The sequence below is a fragment of the Lepidochelys kempii genome, chromosome 2 (genome assembly GCF_965140265.1).
Source record: "Lepidochelys kempii isolate rLepKem1 chromosome 2, rLepKem1.hap2, whole genome shotgun sequence".
Classification (NCBI taxonomy): domain Eukaryota; kingdom Metazoa; phylum Chordata; order Testudines; family Cheloniidae; genus Lepidochelys; species Lepidochelys kempii.
The window spans coordinates 158955892-158977818 of NC_133257.1; the positions used below are offsets into that span (position 1 = coordinate 158955892).

A 21927-nucleotide genomic window follows, 5' to 3' on the forward strand; every position below is an offset into this window, starting at 1 on the left:
GGGGCAGATCCTCAGCTGGTATAAGTTGAACTGTGACAGCATCCACTAGCTGAAGATCTGCCCCCAGGTATTCAGCTTCAACTTAATTCACTGCAGTTCTCTGAACTTTTGAGGATGCTGTGCTTCTCCTAGAGATTAACACTGCCAGCTCCATGCTGCTCTTAGCCCTGGTCTACACTAGGACTTTAGGTCGAATTTAGCAGCATTAAATCGATACCTGCACCCGTCCACACGATGAAGCCCTTTATTTCGACTTAAAGGGCTCTTAAAATCGATTTCCTTACTCCACCCCTGACAAGTGGATTAGTGCTTAAATCGGCCTTGCTGGCTCGAATTTGGGGTACTGTGGACACAATTCGACGGTATTGGCCTCTAGGAGCTATCCCAGAGTGCTCCATTGTGACCGCTCTGGACAGCACTCTCAACTCAGATGCACGATTGTTTGCCGTTGCTCTGACGCAGGGAGGGGCGACTGAGGACACGGCTTACAGGGTTGGCTTCAGGGAGCTAAAATCAACAAAGGGGGTGGCTTTACATCAAGGAGTATTTCAGGCAGGACTTCATGGAGGGTTCCAATAAGAAATGGTGCACCTAAGTTATTGTTCTTATTGGAACAAGGAGGTTAGCCTGGCCTCTGATTGATACATGGCTAGATTTACCTCGCTGCACCTTCTCTGTGAGTGACTGCAGTGTGACCTAGAGGAATGAGTCCCCTAGACAGGGGAGGGGGGGAAGAAAATGAGTACAAAACAAGTCTGGTCTATTTCTTGTTTTGATCCACTCCATCTATCTTTTACATCTTTGGCTGGCAGCAGACGGTGCAGAAGGACTGCATGCCATCCACATCTCATGGCTGCTCGGCAGAAGATGGTACAGTACGACTGCTAGCCCTCCTTATCTCTTGCCTGCTCACCATAAGACAGTTTAATAGGACTGACTGCAGGACTAAAGAGAATGACCTGGTCAAGTCACTCCAAATTTAGTCCCTGCGCCCATGTCTGCCCAGGCGCTCCCAGACGACGTGGCCAGGAGCACCTCGGACACAACGAGGACGGCTACCAGTCGTATTGCACCGTCTGCTGCCAGAAGGCAATGGGTTGCTGCTACTGTGTAGCAATGCCGTACTGCGTCTGCCAGCACCCAGGAGACATACGGTGACGGTTACCTGAGCGGGCTCCATGCTTGCCGTGGTATGGCGTCTGCACAGGTAATTCAGGAAAAAAGGCGCAAAACGATTGTCGGCCCTTCCTTTCACGGAGGGAGGGAAGGGGGGCCTGACGATGTGTACCCAGAACCGCCCGCGACAATGTTTTAGCCCCATCAGGCATTGGGATCTCAACCCAGAATTCCAATGGGCAGCGGAGACTGCGGGAACTGTGGGATAGTTATCCACAGTGCAACGCTCCAGAAGTCGACTCTAGCCTCGGTACTGTGGAAGCACTCCACCGAGTTAATGCACTTAATGCACTTAGAGCATTTTCTGTGGGGACACACACACTCGAATATATAAAACCGATTTCTAAAAAAACGACTTCTATAAATTCGACCTTATTCCGTAGTGTAGACATGCCCTTACAGAGAGATCACATGGGGAATCTAGAGTGCTGACTCTTGGGATATTGAAAATTCAAGCAGAAATATTTACAGCTTTGTGTACAGTTGTACTACCAAGGAATCAAGGTGAAGACATTTTTCTACCATCATAGAATGAGCAATGCAAAGAATTTCACTTCATCAGTTTGTTATAAATGTTTCCATGCAGTTGAATGTGTGCTTTTTTAATATGATTTTAGACGGCTGAGATTGGGATGACAGAGAATGTTGGAGACAGTGGTCTACGGTTTGAAATCTGGTTTAGAAGGAGGAGGAAATCCCAGGACACATACATCCTTCAAGCCAACTCAACAGAAGTTAAAATTGCTTGGACCAGTATCATAGGAAGGATTCTTTGGAGACAAGCTCTGAGAAACCGAGGTATACCAACTATTTAATTCAGAAAGAGAGTGAAAGGTTTAGCAGTCTACTTCTTGTAGTTCTATAAAGGCAAGTCAAACAATCACATTAGGTAACCCTTTTATGTTTGCAGTCACCAAAGACTTCAATTTTAAAAAAGCAACCGGAAAACAGCTTCTGCAAACAGCACTCCTAAAACAATTACAGCACAATAAAGTTGTCTCTCTACAATTAGCAGGCTTTGTGAGGACCCTTTAGATATGTTGCTAACACTGTGGGCAAACCTAGTTTTTAAACACTGGATTTTTTATTGCTTATTACAACGATCTGTAACCCACTAACTCCTCTTTTTGTCATATGACTGCAGAGGTGTTAACAGGCCTCTCTATCTTGAATGGTCCCTCAGAACAATCTATTCCACCTTGCATTTTGCTGTGATGCTGGGGGGGGAGGTTCCTTTCCCAGCCCTGAAGGAGAGCTCTGTGTAGCTCGAAAGCTTGTCTCTCTCACCAACTGAAATTGGTCCAGTAAAAGATATTACCTCACCCACCTTGTCTCTCTACTATCCCACCTTGTCTCTCTACTATCCTGGGACCAATACCGCTACAACTATACTGTATACACTTAATGGTGGTAAGAATGGAACATATCCCCCCTGGGAAACCTATGTGGAATACACACTTGGTTTTCAGTCTTGCCACAGTATGTAGCACTGCTTGTTACAAGTGCAGCTAATAGTGCTTAAAAGTGAGCTCCAGAAGAAAAAAAATTGGATTGCTGTCCTTTCTTGGTTTGGTTTTGTTTTAAGGGGCATGAGTAAGACCTTTTTGTTTTGTTCATCAAACATGCAGGGTGGTAAAGAGCTCTCCTCGTTCATTTTAATGTTAGAAATATCAGTACAGGGAGCTCTGGTCTTTTCTGGTTTTGTTACAGGACTCTTCAGAAGCTCCAGATGTGAATTGTGAGCTTTCTCAGCCCTTATTTGAAGGACAAATTAAATCTTTAACCAATACCTTTTTTGGACCAACTTCTGTGGGTGAGAGACGCTTTCAAGCTTTGACAGAGCTCTCCTTCGGGTCTGGGAAATGTATTTAGCTGTGACACTCTGAGTACATGGTTGAACAGATTGTTTAGCATAAGTAGTTATGGTAGACATAGTTATGGTATCTCTAATGTCATATTCCTACCATTTTGCAGTCATCCGTAGACGGAAAAATAGGGTAAACATTTCTAATGTAAAAATCAAACAGAAAGGGAAGGAAAGAAAAACAACAAAAAGGGAAACAAAAAGTTCTTACCTTTTAGGCTTTCTTTATACAGTACAACATAATGAAGAAAAGGGGATGATTTCCCCTCCCCCCCCCTTTTCAGGTTACTTTAAATTTAGCAGTTAAATACACAACTCAGAAAAAAGAAAATTAGAAAATAGTAACTTTGGGGCAGAATCCTATTTGGTGGTAAGCATTTCTGGGGAGATACTAACGTGTCGACTTTAACACATACTAGCCGGTCGATTTGAAGCTTTAACTCAGCCACTTTAATGCTGTTCTCTTTTTAAATCCTTTTCCTTTGTTCTTCTCTAGCCAAACACTTCAGAATTCCCCTCAGAAATTCCTAATTCACACCAAAAGAGAAGTAGCACAGAAAGCGACAGTAAACTCAGAACTGACATGAAAGGAATAGATATGAACAAAGGAGGAGGGACATGGCATATTTATTCTAAATCCATCTGGGCTTCCATGAATTAATGCTGGAGCTTTAGGACCTTTTTTCCTTCTGAAGAGTACTTGTAGCAACAGTGTCTTCTTAAGAATTTGGATATTTCTAAGTTCTTATAAGATGGAGAGATTCTTTTACCTCTTTATTTTTGTTATTAAGGATGCTGTATATGTGTATGGTCAGCTTCAATTTGGCTCTGTTGTTTTGTAAATATCCCATCAAAGATCATGTGGCTGATTAATGGTGATTAACTGTATTCTCAGATTCTTTTCATTACCTTAATGGGTTTTTAGAAGAATGGTTCCCAGCCTGTTTGAGAAACTCTGCTACCAGACTAAAACCTTGATGTACCAGCCAGTGCCTACCCCCCTTCCGTTGAGCTGTGTGCGCTTTAACCCACAATTATTAGAGAAACAATACGTCCATTTTTACTGCAGACCTGGGGTCAGTTAATGACACCTAAGCTATTTAGAAGAAAGCAGGGCTTAAATTCTCATAGATTATTTTGCGGAGCCTCCCACCCCAATCCCCCCAATATGCTATAAAACCTCCAGGGCCCAGCAGGCAGGGAGTGCCTCTGGCCTTCTGCCCTGCGTGGTGGGCTAGGGGCTTCTGCCCTGTGGAGCTGCAAGGCTCTGGGCTTCACCTGCGGGGAGGGGGGTCATGGAATGTATGTGTGCCAAGGCTCAGGGCACGCCAGGGCTCTGGAATTCAGCCCCACGGGAGGCACCAGGGCCTAGGACTTCAGTCCTGAGGGTGGGCACTGGGGTGCCAGGGCTCCTTGTGGGTTTAAAAATATTTACTGGCACTCTACTCCAGATGGCTCCAGCTGAATTTAAGCCCTAGAAGAATGGGAAAATATCTGTGCACATTGAAAGCTTTGGACAAACTGAGCCTCTCTGCAGCAAGGCATTTGTTTTACATCATCAGGATAATCTCTAGGGAATTGGAAGCAAAGGCCTGAGAGAGATCACTGAGTGCGAGAAGTAAAGCCACTGAGAAAGGAGGGCTGATGTGCATAATTCCTGAGGCCTCTATGTGTTGGAGGGCCTGACCCTTCCCCCTGCGATGAAATTGAGTTCAGGAAAACTTCTGTTTCTGTTCCACTCTCTTTAAGACTGTGGCTTTGTACACACTGCAGCTTACATCAGTCAGGGGTGTGGATAAGCCACCCCGCCTCCCCCGAGCATCGTAAGTTACACTGACCTAAGCGCCAATGTGGAGAGCACTATGTCGGCGGGAGAGGTTCTCCCACCGACATAGCTACAGCAGAGCTCTCTCCTGTCGGCTTAAAGCGTCTGCACTAGCAGTGGTACAGCAGCATAAGTGCACCACTGTAAGCTCTGTAGTGTATCCATAGCCTGAGTTGTTCTTTTTAGATTCAAGCTTTTTCAAGCTAATTTAGAGCTCGTGAAAGGTGTCAGCCAGCCCTGGAAGCCCAGGTTTTGCTTGAGTGCATCATGGACAGCAGCAAAGCTTGTTCCCCTACAATATGCCTCAGCCCTGTCCTGAGGGAGCACCCATGTTGGGAATACAAACAAGGCTCCCAATTAGTGCTAACCGCAATTGAGGTGTTTGTAATGGCAGCTGGTTTCTGCGTGGACCAGGAGTGAGACTTCACTAACTCTTTTCACGTATGTCACTGAACAGCCCTAAGATAGTAATGAATGGCTTTTAGTTGCTACTTACATGAGCAGGATTTGAAATGCAGCCCTAAAAGACACTATCAGCCCCCTAAGAGTTAAATTGTGTCCAGCTGCTGAGCAAGAGCATAAAGAGGGGGAGTGTGCAAGAAGCCTTCCATGTCCTCTTTAATTTGCGCAATCACAGTCCCTGATCTCCTCCAATCACACGGACTGTTCTTTCCAAACTCCCGTTGGTGGGTAAACTGCCTCAGAGAGAGCAGGGACTGGCCAGGCCCAGAGAGGGGAGCATGCCACCCTAATTGAGTTGCATGCATAATAAAACAGTACCATAATATTCATGCAGCTCTGGTAGTCTCCATCCTTGGCACAAGCAACCATCCATCCTTAACAGAAGAAAAAGTTTAATAAGGGTAGATTCTCTGCCAAGAACCTTAAGTTAAGGGTGGGAAGATATTTGTACTGCTAGCCTCAAATTACTGTGTAAAACAGTCCTGACACTAAAGTTAACTTCCTAATATGGTGCCCTGGTGGCAATAGGCTTGGTGATTTGTGCTAGACATAAATGACATGCCAGTTCCATGGCTATATTTTCAGTAGGAGTGAAGTTATGAACTCTGCTTTGAATTGCAATGTATTTGACTGGTGTGGTGACTGGGGATGTTCTGAAACTGAGTCGTGTTCAATGGTGATGAAAACAATGATCATCCCATTTTCCCTCTAAAGAATTATTCTGTAATGTTTGAGGATGGTTGGAAAACAAATCTCACTTTGCCATTAGGAAAAAAAGCACCTACTGTTAAAAAGATTCAATAATAATAATGAAATGTGTCTGAGAGAGAGCACCAGAGGAGATGGAACCATCCTTTACAATCCTCTAGTTTCCTTTACAACTCTCTAGTTACTTTACAAAAAATTAAGTCTGACCCGCTCAAGTTACCAGTGTCTGGCTGGCTCCAGAGCTAGAGTGTTTGCAGCTGATAAATGCTTTTCTCTCCTGTAGGGGGTCAGTAAGCTACTGCCGAGGGTACTGGAAAGAGGGAAATATTTTCGTTCTCCCATAGCAGCATAATTAAAACATCAAAGGAGTGGCTGATATTTTACATGTGTGCATTTCCCCACTTTAGAACTCAGAATGCAAGAAATGGTGTCAATGGGAATAGGCAATAAACCTTTCATGGATATCAAGCCCAGTGAAGCAGCCATAAGTGACCGAGCAATAGATTACATCATGAAGGGAACAGGTACTGTCTACTACTCACATTATGTTGCTGTTCTGCCTTCCCACTTGCCAGTCTACTTGGACGATTTTCTTCCTTAATTGTTTCACACTTTTTTTTTTTTTAAAGTTGATTGTAACATATTTCCGCAAAGAATTGATCTTACTTTTGTATCGGTGTAGTAGATTTAGTATCTTATTTCTGTTGTTAAGATCATGGAACTTCAGCAATACAGACCTCCAACTGTATTCAATCTCTCCTTGTCAGAAAATCTGGAGAGCACGGGGGCAGCTGCGGGCTGAACAAATGGACTTTCCTAACCTCAGTTCGATAACATTTTAATTCAAGTAGTAGAAGATTATTGAGCTAGCCAATCCTGTTTTATTTCTTGTTCAAAATAGCATTTTCCCCTCATTCACCTTGTTCCCTTCCAATGATCAAAGGTTCTTGTTTGCTTGTAGAATCAAGATCTCGAGCATCAGTAGCCGTGTCTTCATTTGACCACTCCACTCCATTTAAAAGGCCGCATTCCACTATCTCAAACAGTAGCACATCTTCCTCAAGCAGCCAGTCCTCTTCTTCCATTTTGGGATCACTGAACCTGCATGTGTATTCCAGCCCACCTCATCCAGGCTTATTAGGACCACCCTTCTACCACTGGTCATATGATATTAGAACCTGCATTGAGGAAGATGAACTGGAGCAGGAAACTGGCAGTCAGCCTTCAATGAGTGAGTGAATTTCAGCATCTGGATTAGAAGGGATTTGTAAGGATTTTGGACATGGCAGGTTGTTCTGGTTCTGATGTGTATCTCGATGGATTGACACACCCAGATGTGTAGAGGTACAATATGTTAGAGCTTTGTGATTTATGTCTTAAGCAGTACTTTTAGTCCCTCAAATTTATCACATTTCTAGTTTTAGGTAGCAACAACCATGACAGCTCTTGCTGCTCTCTAGAGCCATCGCTGTCGCCCAGGGTAGGATGTACAAGTAGTGCCTCTGCAAGTGGTTATCTTAAACTTTTTATTTTCAGAACTCTTTAAATACATGAACCAAATAAGGGAAACAATGGTGACACTGACTCCCACATCACTGCATTACTCCTTAGGCCTAGCTCCTTAGGGCTAGGAAATCTTAGCCTTCTTCTAAGCTTTTTGTGTGTGTCTGTGTGTGTGCGTGCCCCCTCAGTCCAATGATGGAGAAGGCTATTAGGATGGTGGCTTTAATCAAGAAGGGTATATACATCTAAGGAGATTGTCTATCACTTTATAAAGAACTGGTTAGGCCACACTCAGAGTGTAGTGTTCAGTTTGGATCAGTAGAGTCCTAAAATATTAGACACTGGAAGATATAGTGTCTTTAAATGTGTAAGACTGTTGGACTACAGGCCTAGACAGAGTCTAACTTTGCATGCTTTCTTCCTGTTTATAGTCACAGAGAGTTCAGAATCATCCCAGTGCACTTCGGGTGAAAGTGTGAGTGGTTTTAGTTGCTCTGTTCATCCTGGATTGTCCCAGCTCTCTACAGAGACATTCTTGGATGAAGGTGCTTCAAATCCTGGCTCTAAACCTCCTTCCCAGTGCACATCTCCTGCTCTCCCTGAGAAGAATCCTAGATCAAGACACACCAACCAGTATGTCACAGTGGTAAGTATTTTACGTTTTAGTCGTACAAAAAGCCTTCACTGATTTCACTTATAATGATTACCAATCATTTTACCAACATGGCAATACTGAACTAAGCTGTTTTCTAAGACCCTGATTGTAGGGACTTGATCTGAGCATACTTCACATTGAACTCAGTAAGACACTTACAGCCAAATTCCGCTGTCAGTTACACCCATGCAACCTATTGACTTCCTTTTGGTTGCATAATTGCAATGGTGACTCCAGTGGACTTGTATGGGTGTGAATGAGAGCAGGGTTTGGCCCTCAGTGTTGTACGTTTAAATATAGGCATTTTTGACACCATTTTATAGCTGATGGATTTTAGAGTCTCTATTTTAGAAACAATTTATGTTCACAGGGGAAATCCATGCTTTTTCTTTTAACCTCTTGGTACAGTAAAAAGAGCTGGTAGTCTGAGTCTGTTCCCTGTCGGGCAAAGACCCACATCACAGAGCTAACACCACAGTTGGTGGTGCACCCTCTTGGGTGGCAGTTCCATCAGGGAGGACTGAATAGACCTAGAGGCCGTACTAGCCTTTCCTCCTGAGTGGGGGTGATCCCTGCAGGGCAATGTGCTATCAGTGTCTTTGGATAAACAAAGAACTTCACACTCCAGGGCTGTCAGCCCAGCACCTTTCATCAGCAACTCTATTCACTTTAAAACCTTTTCCTGGTCCAAAGGCTGTTTTCAATTACAATTCTACTCTGAGTTCAGCAGAATGACTGTGACATACACTGGTGAAACTGAGAACAGAATTTGGCCCCTATACACTAACTGCTCTGAACTGCCCGTGCATGAGAAGGTCAACATTTCTATTATTTTTATTTAGGTAGAATGTATTTGTATTGGCCATACTCTGCTAGCATTTGTCATGTTGTACCTTATTCTGTAAATAGTCGTATTGATTTAGTGGGGCTTCTTGTGGAGTAAGTCCCTACTCAGTGTAAATGTGGCAGAATCTGGCCTTATGAATTCAGAGTGAGCACTTAAAATAGGACAACATGAACAAATGAAGTGTCTCTTGCACAATAATGCTAGAGTAAAAGAAGCTGCATCTTGACAGTGGTGGCTAAAAGCAGCAGTTAATAAACAGCACTGGGATTGGCAGCTGTACCTTCCTCTTGGCCTCCTGCTGTGAAAAGTCTCTTCAGTAGCCCTCACAAAAGAATTTCAAGCGGCAGGAGTATAACCAAGTCTAAATCCCCCAAAAGAGGCTCCCTCCTGAAACCCCAGTCTCTCTTGAACACCTTGCTCTGACATAGCCTGGCACCATAAAGAAAGCAGGGCTACAGTGCACCAGCTGCTTCTCACTCACACACTGAGTCAGTTATATGCAGGCTCTGCACTCCTCCCGGAAACTGTAATACCATGAAGTCTGGAGCCAACACCCATTTGAGAGTTGCAGGTGCCCTTCAAGTTAACCTCTGTAGACAAATAAAGTATAGAGCTTCCTACTGGTCAGCACTGCTGACAATATATTTGTTACAATAGAGGACAAAGGCTAGAGGATGCTACCCAACAGGATGTACAGTCAGCAGAGTATCTCCAAGCTCCTAAATGTCACTTGATTATATGTCGAATTGAACAAAATTAGAGTTAGAACACAATGAATACTGGTAATAAATGTTGCCACAAGCAACAGTGATTTAAGGGCAAGGTTCACAAAGCGTATAACTTGTAAAGCTGAAGCAATTAGGAAGTAAAGTGCAGGGTGCTACTAAGGTTAGAATTAGTCAGAGCCATCCCCTTTTTAAGGCGCACGTCCCTTTTGCTTGAATACACAATAGTGTACTGTGTGATTTTATTTAATCTATAATGAAAATCCCTGTTTACTCAAGGACATTAATGACAACATGATCCCTTCTTGGATCCATGCAGGGCTGGTCCCATAGACAAATACCCAGGGGACCGTCCAGATTTCAGTGGGGATAAATCAAATATATGATGTGTTAAGGATTTGATTAGCACAGGTGCAAATATGTACCTACTTTGTTTGTGCAAAGTTGGATTGGATGCTAATGTACAAATTGGGATTTGTGTGTGTACGTGGCGAGATGGTAATCTGTCTAGCCTGCAAGTACATAAATAGGAATGTATCAATATCTAACCATAGTGCACACACAAAATAACACATTTCTGTGTGCACAAATGCACAACTAGGGTGGTTTAGGGCCAATTTTTCAGATCTTACCAAGGAAGTGAACAAACTAAAACAAACTCTGACTGATTCCAAGTATTATATTGTTCTATCCAGAAACAGGAAGTCACAGAATATAGGCCAAATTCTCCTACCGACAGAACACCCTGCCAAAATGTAGACAGTATAACACAGCTGTTTTCTGGCTGGTAAGCAGTGGAATCCATGAGTTATTGGATCTCCTGGATGTGGCAAAGGAACATCCACAGACTGGTCTTTCACCTACCTAGAGCTGAAGAGAGCTAGAGCTTCCCTGATCCAGGATTAAATCAAGGCCTCCTGACCAATATGTATCAGAATGGGGGTCCTATCTATCTTCCCTTGACTCTAGGCACCAGCCGAGGCAGGCATCAAACTTCTCCTCTGCCAAACCAGCCAGGGAAAAGTAAATCAAGAACATGGTGCTGACTTATTCCAGCTGTAGATGGAATACATTAAGAACAAATAGTGTCCGTGGTTCTGCTGCATTTTGGAGGCAGTGTAGATGAGCTTGCCTGTAAGTTCAGTGTTCAGCATACATTTCCCTAAACCTCCTCCATTTTTTGGCTTACATCTCACTCCAGATGCATGGCATTTGTACTGTCCTTTCTGCCACAGTTAAATAGAGAACATCTCCAACAGTCCACAGATCAGGAGTTAGGCTCCTTTTAGGCACCCATTGCACTCCTTTTTTAACATGAGCATGGGTGAACATTAAGTGGTGATCCAGCAAAGCACTTAAGCATGTGAATAATCCCACTGATGTGAAAGGCATTATTTACATGTTTAAACTTAAGCATATGCTTAAGTGCTTTGTTGGGCTGGGGATTTACTGAAGAATTTGGAGCACTTGGCTCTAAATTGCTAATGAAACCCCTTTGATCTTTCACAGCCTTATTTCTTACTGTTTAACCTTGCATATTGATTAATCTATGGGAGGATGAAAGTGTAAGACACGTCTTCTGTGGCCTCTGTGGTGACGCTCTGACCTCTGCGTTGCTGTGTGAGACTCATGTTGGTTCCCTTGCTCCCCAGACTGAGCACTGCAGGCACAGCTTGCTCACCCCATGAGGTGGAAGGAAAAGCTTTGTGTCACTCAGTAGCAACTCTTCGGTCTCTCTAAAGAGAAGCGTAGACTGGTTCTGAGTACGCCCATTCTCTTTAGGCACCGTGAGGTGGCTGCAGCACAAACTTTTGATTGTGAGAGGCATACAATTGAGGAAATGGGCTCTGATAGGGACGTGCGACAGATAAAACCATCATGGAGGAGAACTGTAGATTTTATGGTTTGCACAGAAAAGTAATTTGGATGCCTATTTAGAGAATACATAGAAAAGTAACTACTCTGAAAATAGATGGGTCCTGATCCTGAGTTTATCACAGAGAGAAAATTCCCATTGGTTTGAAGATTGAGTGTCAGATTAGGCCTATGGATTTCAAATATACAGTGTAGGGGTAGCCATGTCAGTCCCAGGACATTAGAGAGACGTGGTGGGTAGGGTGGCCAGGTGCTCAGTTTTCAACCGGAAAGTCCAGTCAAGAAGGGCACCTAACAGTGTCCGGTCAGATCTACTGACCGGACACCTGAAGGCGGGTTACTGCAGGCGGAGGAGACGGGGAGGTGCTGGGTCATCACCCGTGCTAGCCATACTTAGCCAGGGCTACCTCCTACCTGTGTTGGGCGGCTGCAGCTCCGCAGGTGATTCCCTCCTGACCTGGGCAGGGGGCGCAAGGGGAAAAGCAGCGAGTGACAGGGGAGGAAAGGGAAAAAGGTGTGGAGGGGGTGGCGTCTTGGAGGAAGAGGTGGGGCAGCGGTGGGGCTTTGGGGGGAAGAGGTGGGGCAGGGGTGGGGCCTCAGGGGGAAGAGGCAGGGCAGGGGAGGTTCCGGCACTCCTCCTGGAGCATCCATTACCAAGTTGGCAACCCTAATGGTGAGTGTGGTGATATTTTTTTATTGAACCAACTTCTGTTGGTGAGAGAGACAAGCTTTCGAGCCATACAGAACTCTATGGATTTCAAGAGCAGTTTAAGGGACGTACCAACAAATAACTTTAAGATATCATTTTCTTAGAAACCAAAATCTAAAAATGTGCTAAATGTGATTTGGGGACATTATTATGAACGATTTCCTGCTGCATGTATAAAATCAGGAAGATGATTAATGAAGATAATGGTGCATCTTATATTTTTATGGTATGAAGCGAAACATATTCATGATATCCAGTATTTTCATCATCCGTTTCTTATGATTAAGCAGAGGTAATGATTAGAAATGTTTGACACATTTTTGAACTATCCCTAGAACCAGGAGAATGCTATATGATGTGCCATTGTGAAGAAAATGTTCTGATGATCCTGTTGTTATATTAGTATGACCCAGGTTATTCCTAGCAAACTCTAATGTTGGTTTTAATTAGATTTCCCTCCCTTTTCCATCAGAACAAAACCTCTCATGTATTAGGCCTCTCAACAATGGTTTGACTGACAGGCATAAATTCAGTAAGTAACTGGTTTTCTCAGCTCAACCCTTATACTAAAATGATCAAGCTAATAAGACTCCAGGCTGCCACGTTAATTATAAGATAATAACCAATTAAATTGGGGCATGAGAGAGTGTCTTAAAACTGATCTGCATGTTCTAACAATATTAGAAAAGTTACTGAATCCTATTTGTGTCACCTCTTACTAACCATCTTCTCTAGCGAGTGCTCTGGTATAAAAGTACTAGGCTTTATCCCTGTAATTCACTCTCTTCCTTCCCTGAATGTTTACCCTTTCTCATATCTCCGTCTCTGGCCCACAGCAATTTGCTTTGTGGGTTGCACACATGCTGCTATAACAATGGTATAAAATGAGGTAATGGGTTCTACATTCTACTATTTGCATAATGCCTGACACAGAGCAGTGCTGCCTATTTTTACTTATGCCGTTTGGTATGTGTCTATTGTGTATGTACATACACATGTCGTCTTCACTGTTTAAAATTAAACAGTGGATGTTTATGCCAACAAAGAGGTAAGGTGCTGAAGGAGGTGATGCAGTTCTAGCATGCGCCTACTGAAGTAGTAAAGACAGAATCCAGCACGGAATGCCTGGATTCAAAGCCTGGTAGGCTGAAGGTGCTGGCTGCATACAGCAGGCTGAGCTGGTCTCTAGGAGCTTAGCCTGTCATGGTGGGTAGCAGCCTGAGGTTAGGAAAGTCCATGCAAAGAAACTCCCTGTCTCTCCTGCTCAACAACTCCTGATTCCCAAGCCCATCTGCAGCCCTTCAGGGTATGTCTACGCTGCAATTAAACATCCATGGCTGGCCTGTGCCAGCTGATTCAGGTTCCCAGGGCTCAGGCTAAGGGGCTGGTTAATTGTGGTGTAGACATTAGGGCTTGGGCTGCAGCCCAAGCTCTAGGACCCTCCTACCTCGCAGGGTCCGAGAGTCCAGGGTCCAGCCTGAGTCCAAACGTCTACACCTCAATTAAACACAGACTTAGCCCAAGCTTTGGGAGCCTGAATCAGCAGGCACAGGCCAGCCACAGGTCTTTAATTGTAGTGTAGATATACCCTCTGTTATCCCCTGCTCCCTCCTGGCTCACAAATACACACACAAGGACTGTGTAGTCTTTGGGGGGAGTTACAGCACTAGAATTGAGTAACCTGTTTGTGTGGCCATGGATTTCTGAGGCAGACTGTTCCAGGCTCTGCTGCTGTAGGCCAGGCTACTATATATACACTTCGTATTTGTACAAAAATATGGGAGTGTTTGGAGGGAAAACACTCAGTCTCCCTTGTGTAGCCAGAGAAATGCCCTGTATTATTAATTTCATGTGAAAGTAATTTAAAGTCAATAAATAACTAGACAAAATAACTGGGAAGAGGGTAAAACATTCACAAAAGCAAAACAAAAAACAACAAAAAACCCTGAAATTTCAAAGTTGTTTTTGTTTCACAGAGTTTGAAATGGAATAATTTTTCATGGTGTTTTTTGTGAGTTTTTAATCAAAATATTATTAATTTTTATTAAAATCTAAATTTTTCATTTCCTGATCATCATATTTTCTTACTGGAAACAGTTTTCAGTTAACTAGTCATTTCAATAATAATTTCTAAAATGATTTTTATAAACATTTCAATAACATTGCAAATAATATGTGGATTAAAAATGCCAGGGAATATTTTTTCAAAAAGCAAAAAAAAAAAAAAATGGATAATGCCAGTAAGTTCTCACAAAAAGTTTAGTTTCCTAAAATAGGCCATTTTTCACAAAAAAAATCTTTTTTTGAGAAAAATTTTGACCAACTCTACAAATAAAAGTTACAAAATTCCCAAGTACAATTTAAGCGTGGAAGAGACTGCAGGTTCTCAGAAACCAAAGCTTTATCGCACCATCAGTTCTTAAAATGAACTCTCAGTGAAGTCAAAGGGGAATCTTCGCCTAAAAATTGGCACAATATGCCCCAAGATACATACCCTACTAATGTGTTTACATAAGGAACAAGAATACAAAAAGGACTGCCTCTGCACACAGTCATCACAACAGAGATGTGCAAAAGTAAGTTTTAGGACAGTTTTCCACATACTCTCTACCCTTCATTCTGTACAGACCGGCTAAATCCCAGCAACTACCCCAACAGGTTTATAATGAGCTCAATTTTATGGGTTTTTAGGGAGAGGCATTTTTTTCTTTGTCTAATAAATTAGTCCTTCATTTTACTCTTTTACCTCACATACAGCTTATCAGATTTGTGAAAGAATTGTGGGTTTTATGATAAAAGCATGAAATTTCCCAGAGTCATAAGGCACGCCCTATAAAGATTTTCAAATATGAGGCCATCACCAACTCATCCCATGCTGGCCGTGGCAGCCATTTTAAATTCTGAATTCATTTTTTCTAATGTTTTTCAGATACTGATGGTTTATGGTATTAAAACATCCCACTGGGGTTTTTTTTGCATTTTATTTTATATTTTTATATTCCTATTGTCCTAGGTGTCCTAAAAATAAAGCAATGAAATGTGATGGCTTGAGATTATACAAAAATATTTAGAATTAACATGCTCTGTAGCGTGCCACCAAGGAGTATTTACAAAAATATTAATTACATAGAAATATAACAATAAGTTTCAAAGTTTCTGTTCATGAACAGAAAGTTACATTTCTTTTTGCTAATAACCATAGTTCAGATCGGTCTGTACTTAACAGGGTATTCTTCTTCGAGAGATGTCCCTGTGGGTGCTCCACTTCAAGTCAAGGTGCGTCCCAGCACCTTCGATCGGAGATTTCTACAGCAGTAGCCCTACGGGCTGCGCACGCGCTGTGCCTACCTCTCGAGCTGTCAGTGTTCTAATAGTGCGCGCACAGCCTGGGCTCCTCAGTTCCTTCGCTACCCTCCCCGGCTAGAGACGGAGTTCAGCAGTGCTCTTTGAGACTAGCTAGGTAGTTTGTTTCTCAGTTTAGTTAGATAGTTTGTCATTAGAATTACTACTTAGATAAGTTACATTAGCTGTTACTTCTATTTCTTAAAAAAAAACCCTCCGCGGATTCGGAGATGCCTGGCTCCCCAGACTTCGAGAGATGCGCCTCCTGTAAGGATGCCATCCCCATCTCAGACGGGCATTCACAGTGCATACGCTGTTTGGGGGAGTCTCATGTACCCCCAAAATGCGTCCACAGTAACAAATTGAAAGCGCGAACCCGCAAGGACAGCGAGCTCAGGCTTAAAATGCTGCTCCAGGAAAACTCCCTCAGACCTGCCTCTGACCCTGGCCAGCAAACCTCTGTGACACCCTCCAGAGGCAAAGGAAAAGCAAAAAAATGGCCAGCTTCCTCTCCCCTCAGGAGTCATTCCTTGGGGAAGAAATTAAAACTGGCTCTCCGGTCTCTGCTGACTGCGGCTCCGCTGCTCAGCACGTTCCACGTGGCAGATACCTCAGGCATCGACCGTGAGTTGGCTGCCCCACTACATGGTGCCAAGGCTCAGGGCTTCCAGTTGCCCGCCTCTTTCAGCTCTCCTACGGCCACCTTTGCTAGTACGGTGCCGAGAGCTGTTACGGTGCCGACAGCACAAGTGGTGGCTATGGCACCGTCCTTTGATCTTCCGGTGCCGCTTTTACAGCTGCCGCTCTCAGCAATGAGCCTCCTGACGTCTGCAGCCTCCCTTGCAGTGGCTACCTCAGGGGCTCTTACTCTGCGGAGCCAGCCTGCGCCCCCGGGACACCCTTTGGTGCACCAGCAGATGCCCCAGGAGACTCTGCCTCCACCAGCTACACCGGCACCGACTCCTGGTCACTCGGCTCCACCGCAGCTTTTACAGCCAGAGGATTTAAGGGTGTCCCATGCTCCTGACTCTCCTCTTCTCAGCACCAGCCTCTCACTGAGACCTTTAGCACCCTACCTTCAGTACTCCCCTACCACTTCAAACCCCTTCAATGAAGTGTGGGTGGAGAAAGAGGAATATGATGACCAGTTGTTTTTCTCTCAGTACTCTCCCAGTTACCTACAACCAGGAGACGCATTACAGCATGCTCTCCATATCCTCAAGGCTATTCACACTAGTATGGCAATCCCTGGATGGGACCACCTATTCTGCCCCCTCTCTCCCAGGGCAATGGCCACACTGGGGCCCATGGACCTACACTGCACCACACTCAGGTCTTCCGCGGGCTGCCCTGAGGAAAGCTGTCAGACCCTCCCCACTGCCTGCTTACACTGAAACCCAGATAAGACCTGAAGTGGCCACCACCCCTACAGAGGACACTGCCCACACACCTCTTCTATAGTGATAACACCACAAGACGCCATGGTACCCCCACCACCTCCCGCTACTGATGAACTCGCTCACTTTCAAGAGTTGTTTCACAGAGTAGCAGAAGAGCTCAAGGTTACCTGGGAGGAGGTCCCTGAAACACACCATGAGCTTACCAACATCCTGCAAGCTACGACCTCCTCCAAAATAGCTCTACCAATTAATGGGGCCATTATGGAACCTGCTAAAACTATTTGGCAGACCCCAGCTATAATAACACCCACTAGCAAGAGATTGGACCGAAAATATTTTGTTCCTTCTAAGGGTTCAGTTTCTATTTACGCACCCCTCACCTAATTCGCTAGTGGTCGATGCGGCCAATCAGTAAAACAAATACTAACACTTCTGCTCCACTCCATCAGACAAAGATAACAAGAGACTGGACTCCTTCGGCCACAAAGTGTATTCTTCTTCCACTTTGCAATTTAGAGTAGCGAACTATGCAGTGCTCTTAGCAAAATATGACCACAAAAATTATGCTAAGGTAATGCAATTTATTGATGATGTGTCAGAGGATAAACGACAACAATTTAAAGCAGTGGTGTCCGAGGGCCAATTGATCTACCACATGGCTCTTCAAGCCGCCCTCGATGCTGTGGACACAGCAGCCAGATCCACAGCCACGGCCGTTGTCATGCGGCAGTCCTCATGGCTTGCTTCTTCCTCCTTTTTGAAGAAGATACAGAATATGGTCAAAGATCTCCCTTTCAATGGAGACAAGCTCTTTGCTGCTACAACCAGTGAGGTCCTTCACTCCATGAAGGATTCCCATGCCACTCTCTGATCCTTAGGCATCCAAACACCTGCCTCAAAGAAGAGACAATATAGATATCAGCCATACCAACGACCGCGTTACCATACCTTTGAGCAACATCCACCTTTCAGACAGTATGATACGCAACAACAACAACGACATAGGCCCAGGAACCAACAACGTCACTCTCCACAAACAACAGCGACCCACCCTACTAACCCAAATAAACAAATTTGACGTCTTTGTCGAGGGTATAGAAAACCTCGCACCCTCTCCAGTGCCAGCTCCAATCAAGCTTTTTTTTTGGACACAGTTTGCGTCTATTCCTGGCCAACTGGCAAACCATCATTACGGACAGATGGGTCCTGGAAATTATCAGATTGGGTTAGGCTTCTTCTCCTTACCTCTCACCCACCCTCCCACCCCATCCCTCTTCAGGGACCCCTCTCACGGACAATTGCTCTGTCAGGAGGTGCATAACATTTCCTGTATCTCGGAGAAATAGAGGAGGTACCTCCTCAACACAGAGGGAAAGGGTTTTACTTCCACTGCTTCTTGATTGAAAAGAAAAGCGGCGGTTGGCACCCTATCCTCGATCTTCAACGTTTGAACAAGTTCGTCAAGAAACAGAAATTCCAGATGGTTACTCTCCCAATGATGATTCCGACGCTGGAGCAAGGAGATTGGTTTTCAACTCTCAACCTCAAAGACGCATATTTCCATGTCTCTATCCACCCTGCCCATCGATGTTTCCTCAGGTTTGCTGTGGGAGAGCAACACTACCAATACAGGGTCCTCCCTTTCCACCGCACAGCGTGTCTTCTCCAAGGTGCTAACAGTTGTAATAGCAGATCTCAGGAAAAAAGGAATCCTCAGACTTCCTTACCTGAATGATTAAGAAGAACATAAGAATGGCCATACTGGGTCAGACCAAAGGTCCATCCAGCCCAGTATCCTGTCTACCGACAGTGGCCAATGCCAGGTGTCCCAGAGGGAGTGAACTTAACAGGTAATCAGTGGTGGATTAATGATTTTGCCGCCCCCAGGCCCTGAAATAATTGCTGCCCCTGGTCCTATAGGAACTTGTTTTAGTTTTTATTCAAATTGTTTGAATCCACCGGCAGCTGTTTCCTGCAGCAAGCCTGGGAGGGAGGGAGTAGAAGTGGAGCAGCAAGCCTGGGAGGGAGAGAGTAGAAGCGGAGTGGCAGTGCGCTCAGGGGAGGAGGTGGCGGTGGAGCGGAGGTGAGCTGAGGTGAAGAGCGGTTCCTCTGCCCCCCCCCCCCCGGGTTACTTGCTGCAGCCCTCCCTGCGCCCCCAGCTCACCTCTGCTCTGCCTCCTCCCCTGAGCGTGCTGCCGCTCCACTTCTCCCCCCTCCCAGCGCTTTCATGCAGCAAGCCTGGGAAGGAGGGGAAATGCAGCTTGCCCACGGGATGAGGCGGGGCCAGGGATTTGGGAGATGGAGATGTGGAGGGGAGGGCATGAGCACCCACCGGTGCCGGGTAAAGTCGGTGCCTATGGCTATTATAAATTTGCCGCCCCTGCAAATTTGCCACCCTAGGCTTAGGCCTTGTCGGCCTAGGCAATAATATGCTGCTGCAGGTAATGATTTAGTGATCTCTCTCCTGCCATCCATTTCCACCCTCTGACAAACAGAGACTAGGGACACCATTCCTTACCCATCCTGGCTAATGGCCATTAATGGACTTAACCTCCATGAATTTATCCAGTTCTCTGCATCTGAAGAAGTGGGGGTTTTACCCATGAAAGTTTATGCTCAAATAAATCTGTTGGTCTTTAAGGTGCCACCGGTCTCCTTGTTGTTTTTGTGGATACAGACTAAGACAGCTATCCCCTGATACTATTATATCAATATCCTCCTTTAACACGAGGCACTCTAGTTCACCCATCTTATTATTTAGACTTCTAGCATTTGTGTACAAGCATTTTAAAAACCTGTCACTGCTTATTTGTCTGCCCTTTTTCTGATGTGTCAGATTCTTTATGTGAATGTTTCTCGTCTGATCTGGCCCATATTTTATCCTCTTCTATCACCTCCTCCTGACTGAAACCTAGAGAATCTCCATCAATAGACTCTCCTGTAAGAGAAGATTGTCTCCTCAAGTCTTCCACTCAGTTGGAAGCGAACCACGCAACTCTTGCAACCCGCACCTTGGGCCTGCAGATAAACAAAAACAAATCTACCTTACAACCTACCCAACAAATCGACTTCATCGGCGCCCACCTTGATTCCACCACCAGTCTTGCATCTCTCCCCCAGGACAGATTCCACACAATGGGCATCCTTATTACCCAGTTACGTGCCAGCCCACAGACTACAGTCCGAGACTCCCTACAGCTCTTAGGACATATGGCCCTTGCACATTTGTGGTTGTGAATGCTCGCCTGTACATGCGGTGCCTTCAGGGTTGGCTAGCCATGGTATACAAACCAAACAAGCACAGGCTAAACATGTTACTAACTATGCCCCAGAAAGTCAAGGACTCACTCCTATGGTGGACCTCTCCCATCAACCTCTGCACCAGGATTCCCTTCCAACAAGATCCCCCTTTAATTACCATCACCACAGATACATCCTTCACAGGATGGGGAGCACAAATTGGCTATCTCACCACTCAGGGTCTCTGGGCCACTTCAAAAACCAGGCTTCACATAAATTTGCTAGAGCTCGGGGCCGTACGCAATGCCTGCCTCCATTTCCTTCCCATCATTCAAAACTGCCGAATTCGAATAATGACCGACAACATCGCGTGCATGTTTTATGTCAACAGACAGGGGGGAGCCCGATCACACTCCCTTTGCACAGAGGCGATAAAATTTTGAAACTGGTGCCTTCAACACAACATCCATATCTCTGCCTCATACCTGCCAGGTTCTCAGTATACCACCGCAGATGAGCTCAGCCGATTGTTCCCCTTACAGCACGAGTGGGAACTCAATGACACCATTCTTTCCAACGTTTTCCAGATCTGGGGTTATCCTCAGCTGGATCTATTCGCCCCAGCAACAAACAAAAAATGCCCGACATTCCGCTCCAGAACAGGCCTCAGCAAACGCTCACGGGGGGACGCCTTTATGCTCCCTTGGACCAAGACTCTCATGTATGCGTTCCCACCAATGCCTCTATTGCACAGTGTAATTCAGAAGATACGAGCAGACAGAGCCAACATGATTCTCATAGCCCCAGTGTGACCCAGACAACCGTGGTACCCCTTTCTCCTGTGCATGTCGGTTAAGCCTCCCATTCCCCTTCCATCACTCAGCAACGTCCTATCACAACGCACGGGACAACTATTTCACCCCGATGTACATCATCTCCACCTGAGGGCCTGGCTGATCAATGGTTCTCTAATGCGGAGTTAACGTGTTCGGACCAAGTATGAACTGTCTTGCTACACAGCAGAACACACAACATGCGCACTACCTACCTGCATAAATGGAAACGGTTTACATCTTGGTGCGCTGGCAAACCAGACCTCTCCAGTTTCTGCTTCACTCCCACTGATACTAGATTACCTGTTACACCTTAAAACATGTGGCCTCTCTACGAGCTCACTTAAGGTCCACCTCATGGACCTTCCACCTCATGGACCTCACCACCTTCCACCATAAGGTTGACAAGGTAATGGTCTTTGCCCATCCAATCACCAAAAGGTTTCTGAAGGGCATCCAGACATTATACCCGGATGTGAAACTGCCTGCTGCACCTTGGGATTTACACCTAGTCATCAAAGCCCTGATGGATAAACCCTTTGAACCGATGGCTACCTACTCCCTTCTCCACCTATCCATGAAGACCGCCTTCCTCATTAGCAATCATGTCTGCCAGACAAGTAGGAGAAATGGGGGCATTTATGGCGGACCCTCCGTATACCACGTTCTTCCGCAATAAGGTCACACTCTGCACGCATCCAAGGTTTTTACCTAAGATACACTCTTCCTTTCACCTCAATGAACCCGTACACCTTCCAACATT

The 21927-nt window shown here is 45.0% G+C and overlaps 1 protein-coding gene across 5 annotated transcripts in view; it reads left to right on the forward strand.

Annotated features, from left to right (window-relative positions):
- The window catches only part of PLEKHG4B (pleckstrin homology and RhoGEF domain containing G4B), a 200442-nt gene that overhangs the window by 173621 nt on the left and 4894 nt on the right, over positions 1 to 21927 (forward strand). For 4 of the 5 annotated variants that reach the window (XM_073332597.1, XM_073332598.1, XM_073332599.1 and 1 more), the window contains 5 exons: positions 1794 to 1974; positions 6443 to 6559; positions 6997 to 7266; positions 7970 to 8184; positions 12822 to 12881. In XM_073332597.1, the coding sequence (XP_073188698.1) occupies positions 1794 to 1974; positions 6443 to 6559; positions 6997 to 7266; positions 7970 to 8184; positions 12822 to 12863 (825 nt within the window). In that variant the 3' untranslated portion in view covers positions 12864 to 12881. The remainder of the gene's footprint in view (positions 1 to 1793; positions 1975 to 6442; positions 6560 to 6996; positions 7267 to 7969; positions 8185 to 12821; positions 12882 to 21927) is intronic. The other variant, XM_073332600.1, reaches the window with a different exon arrangement.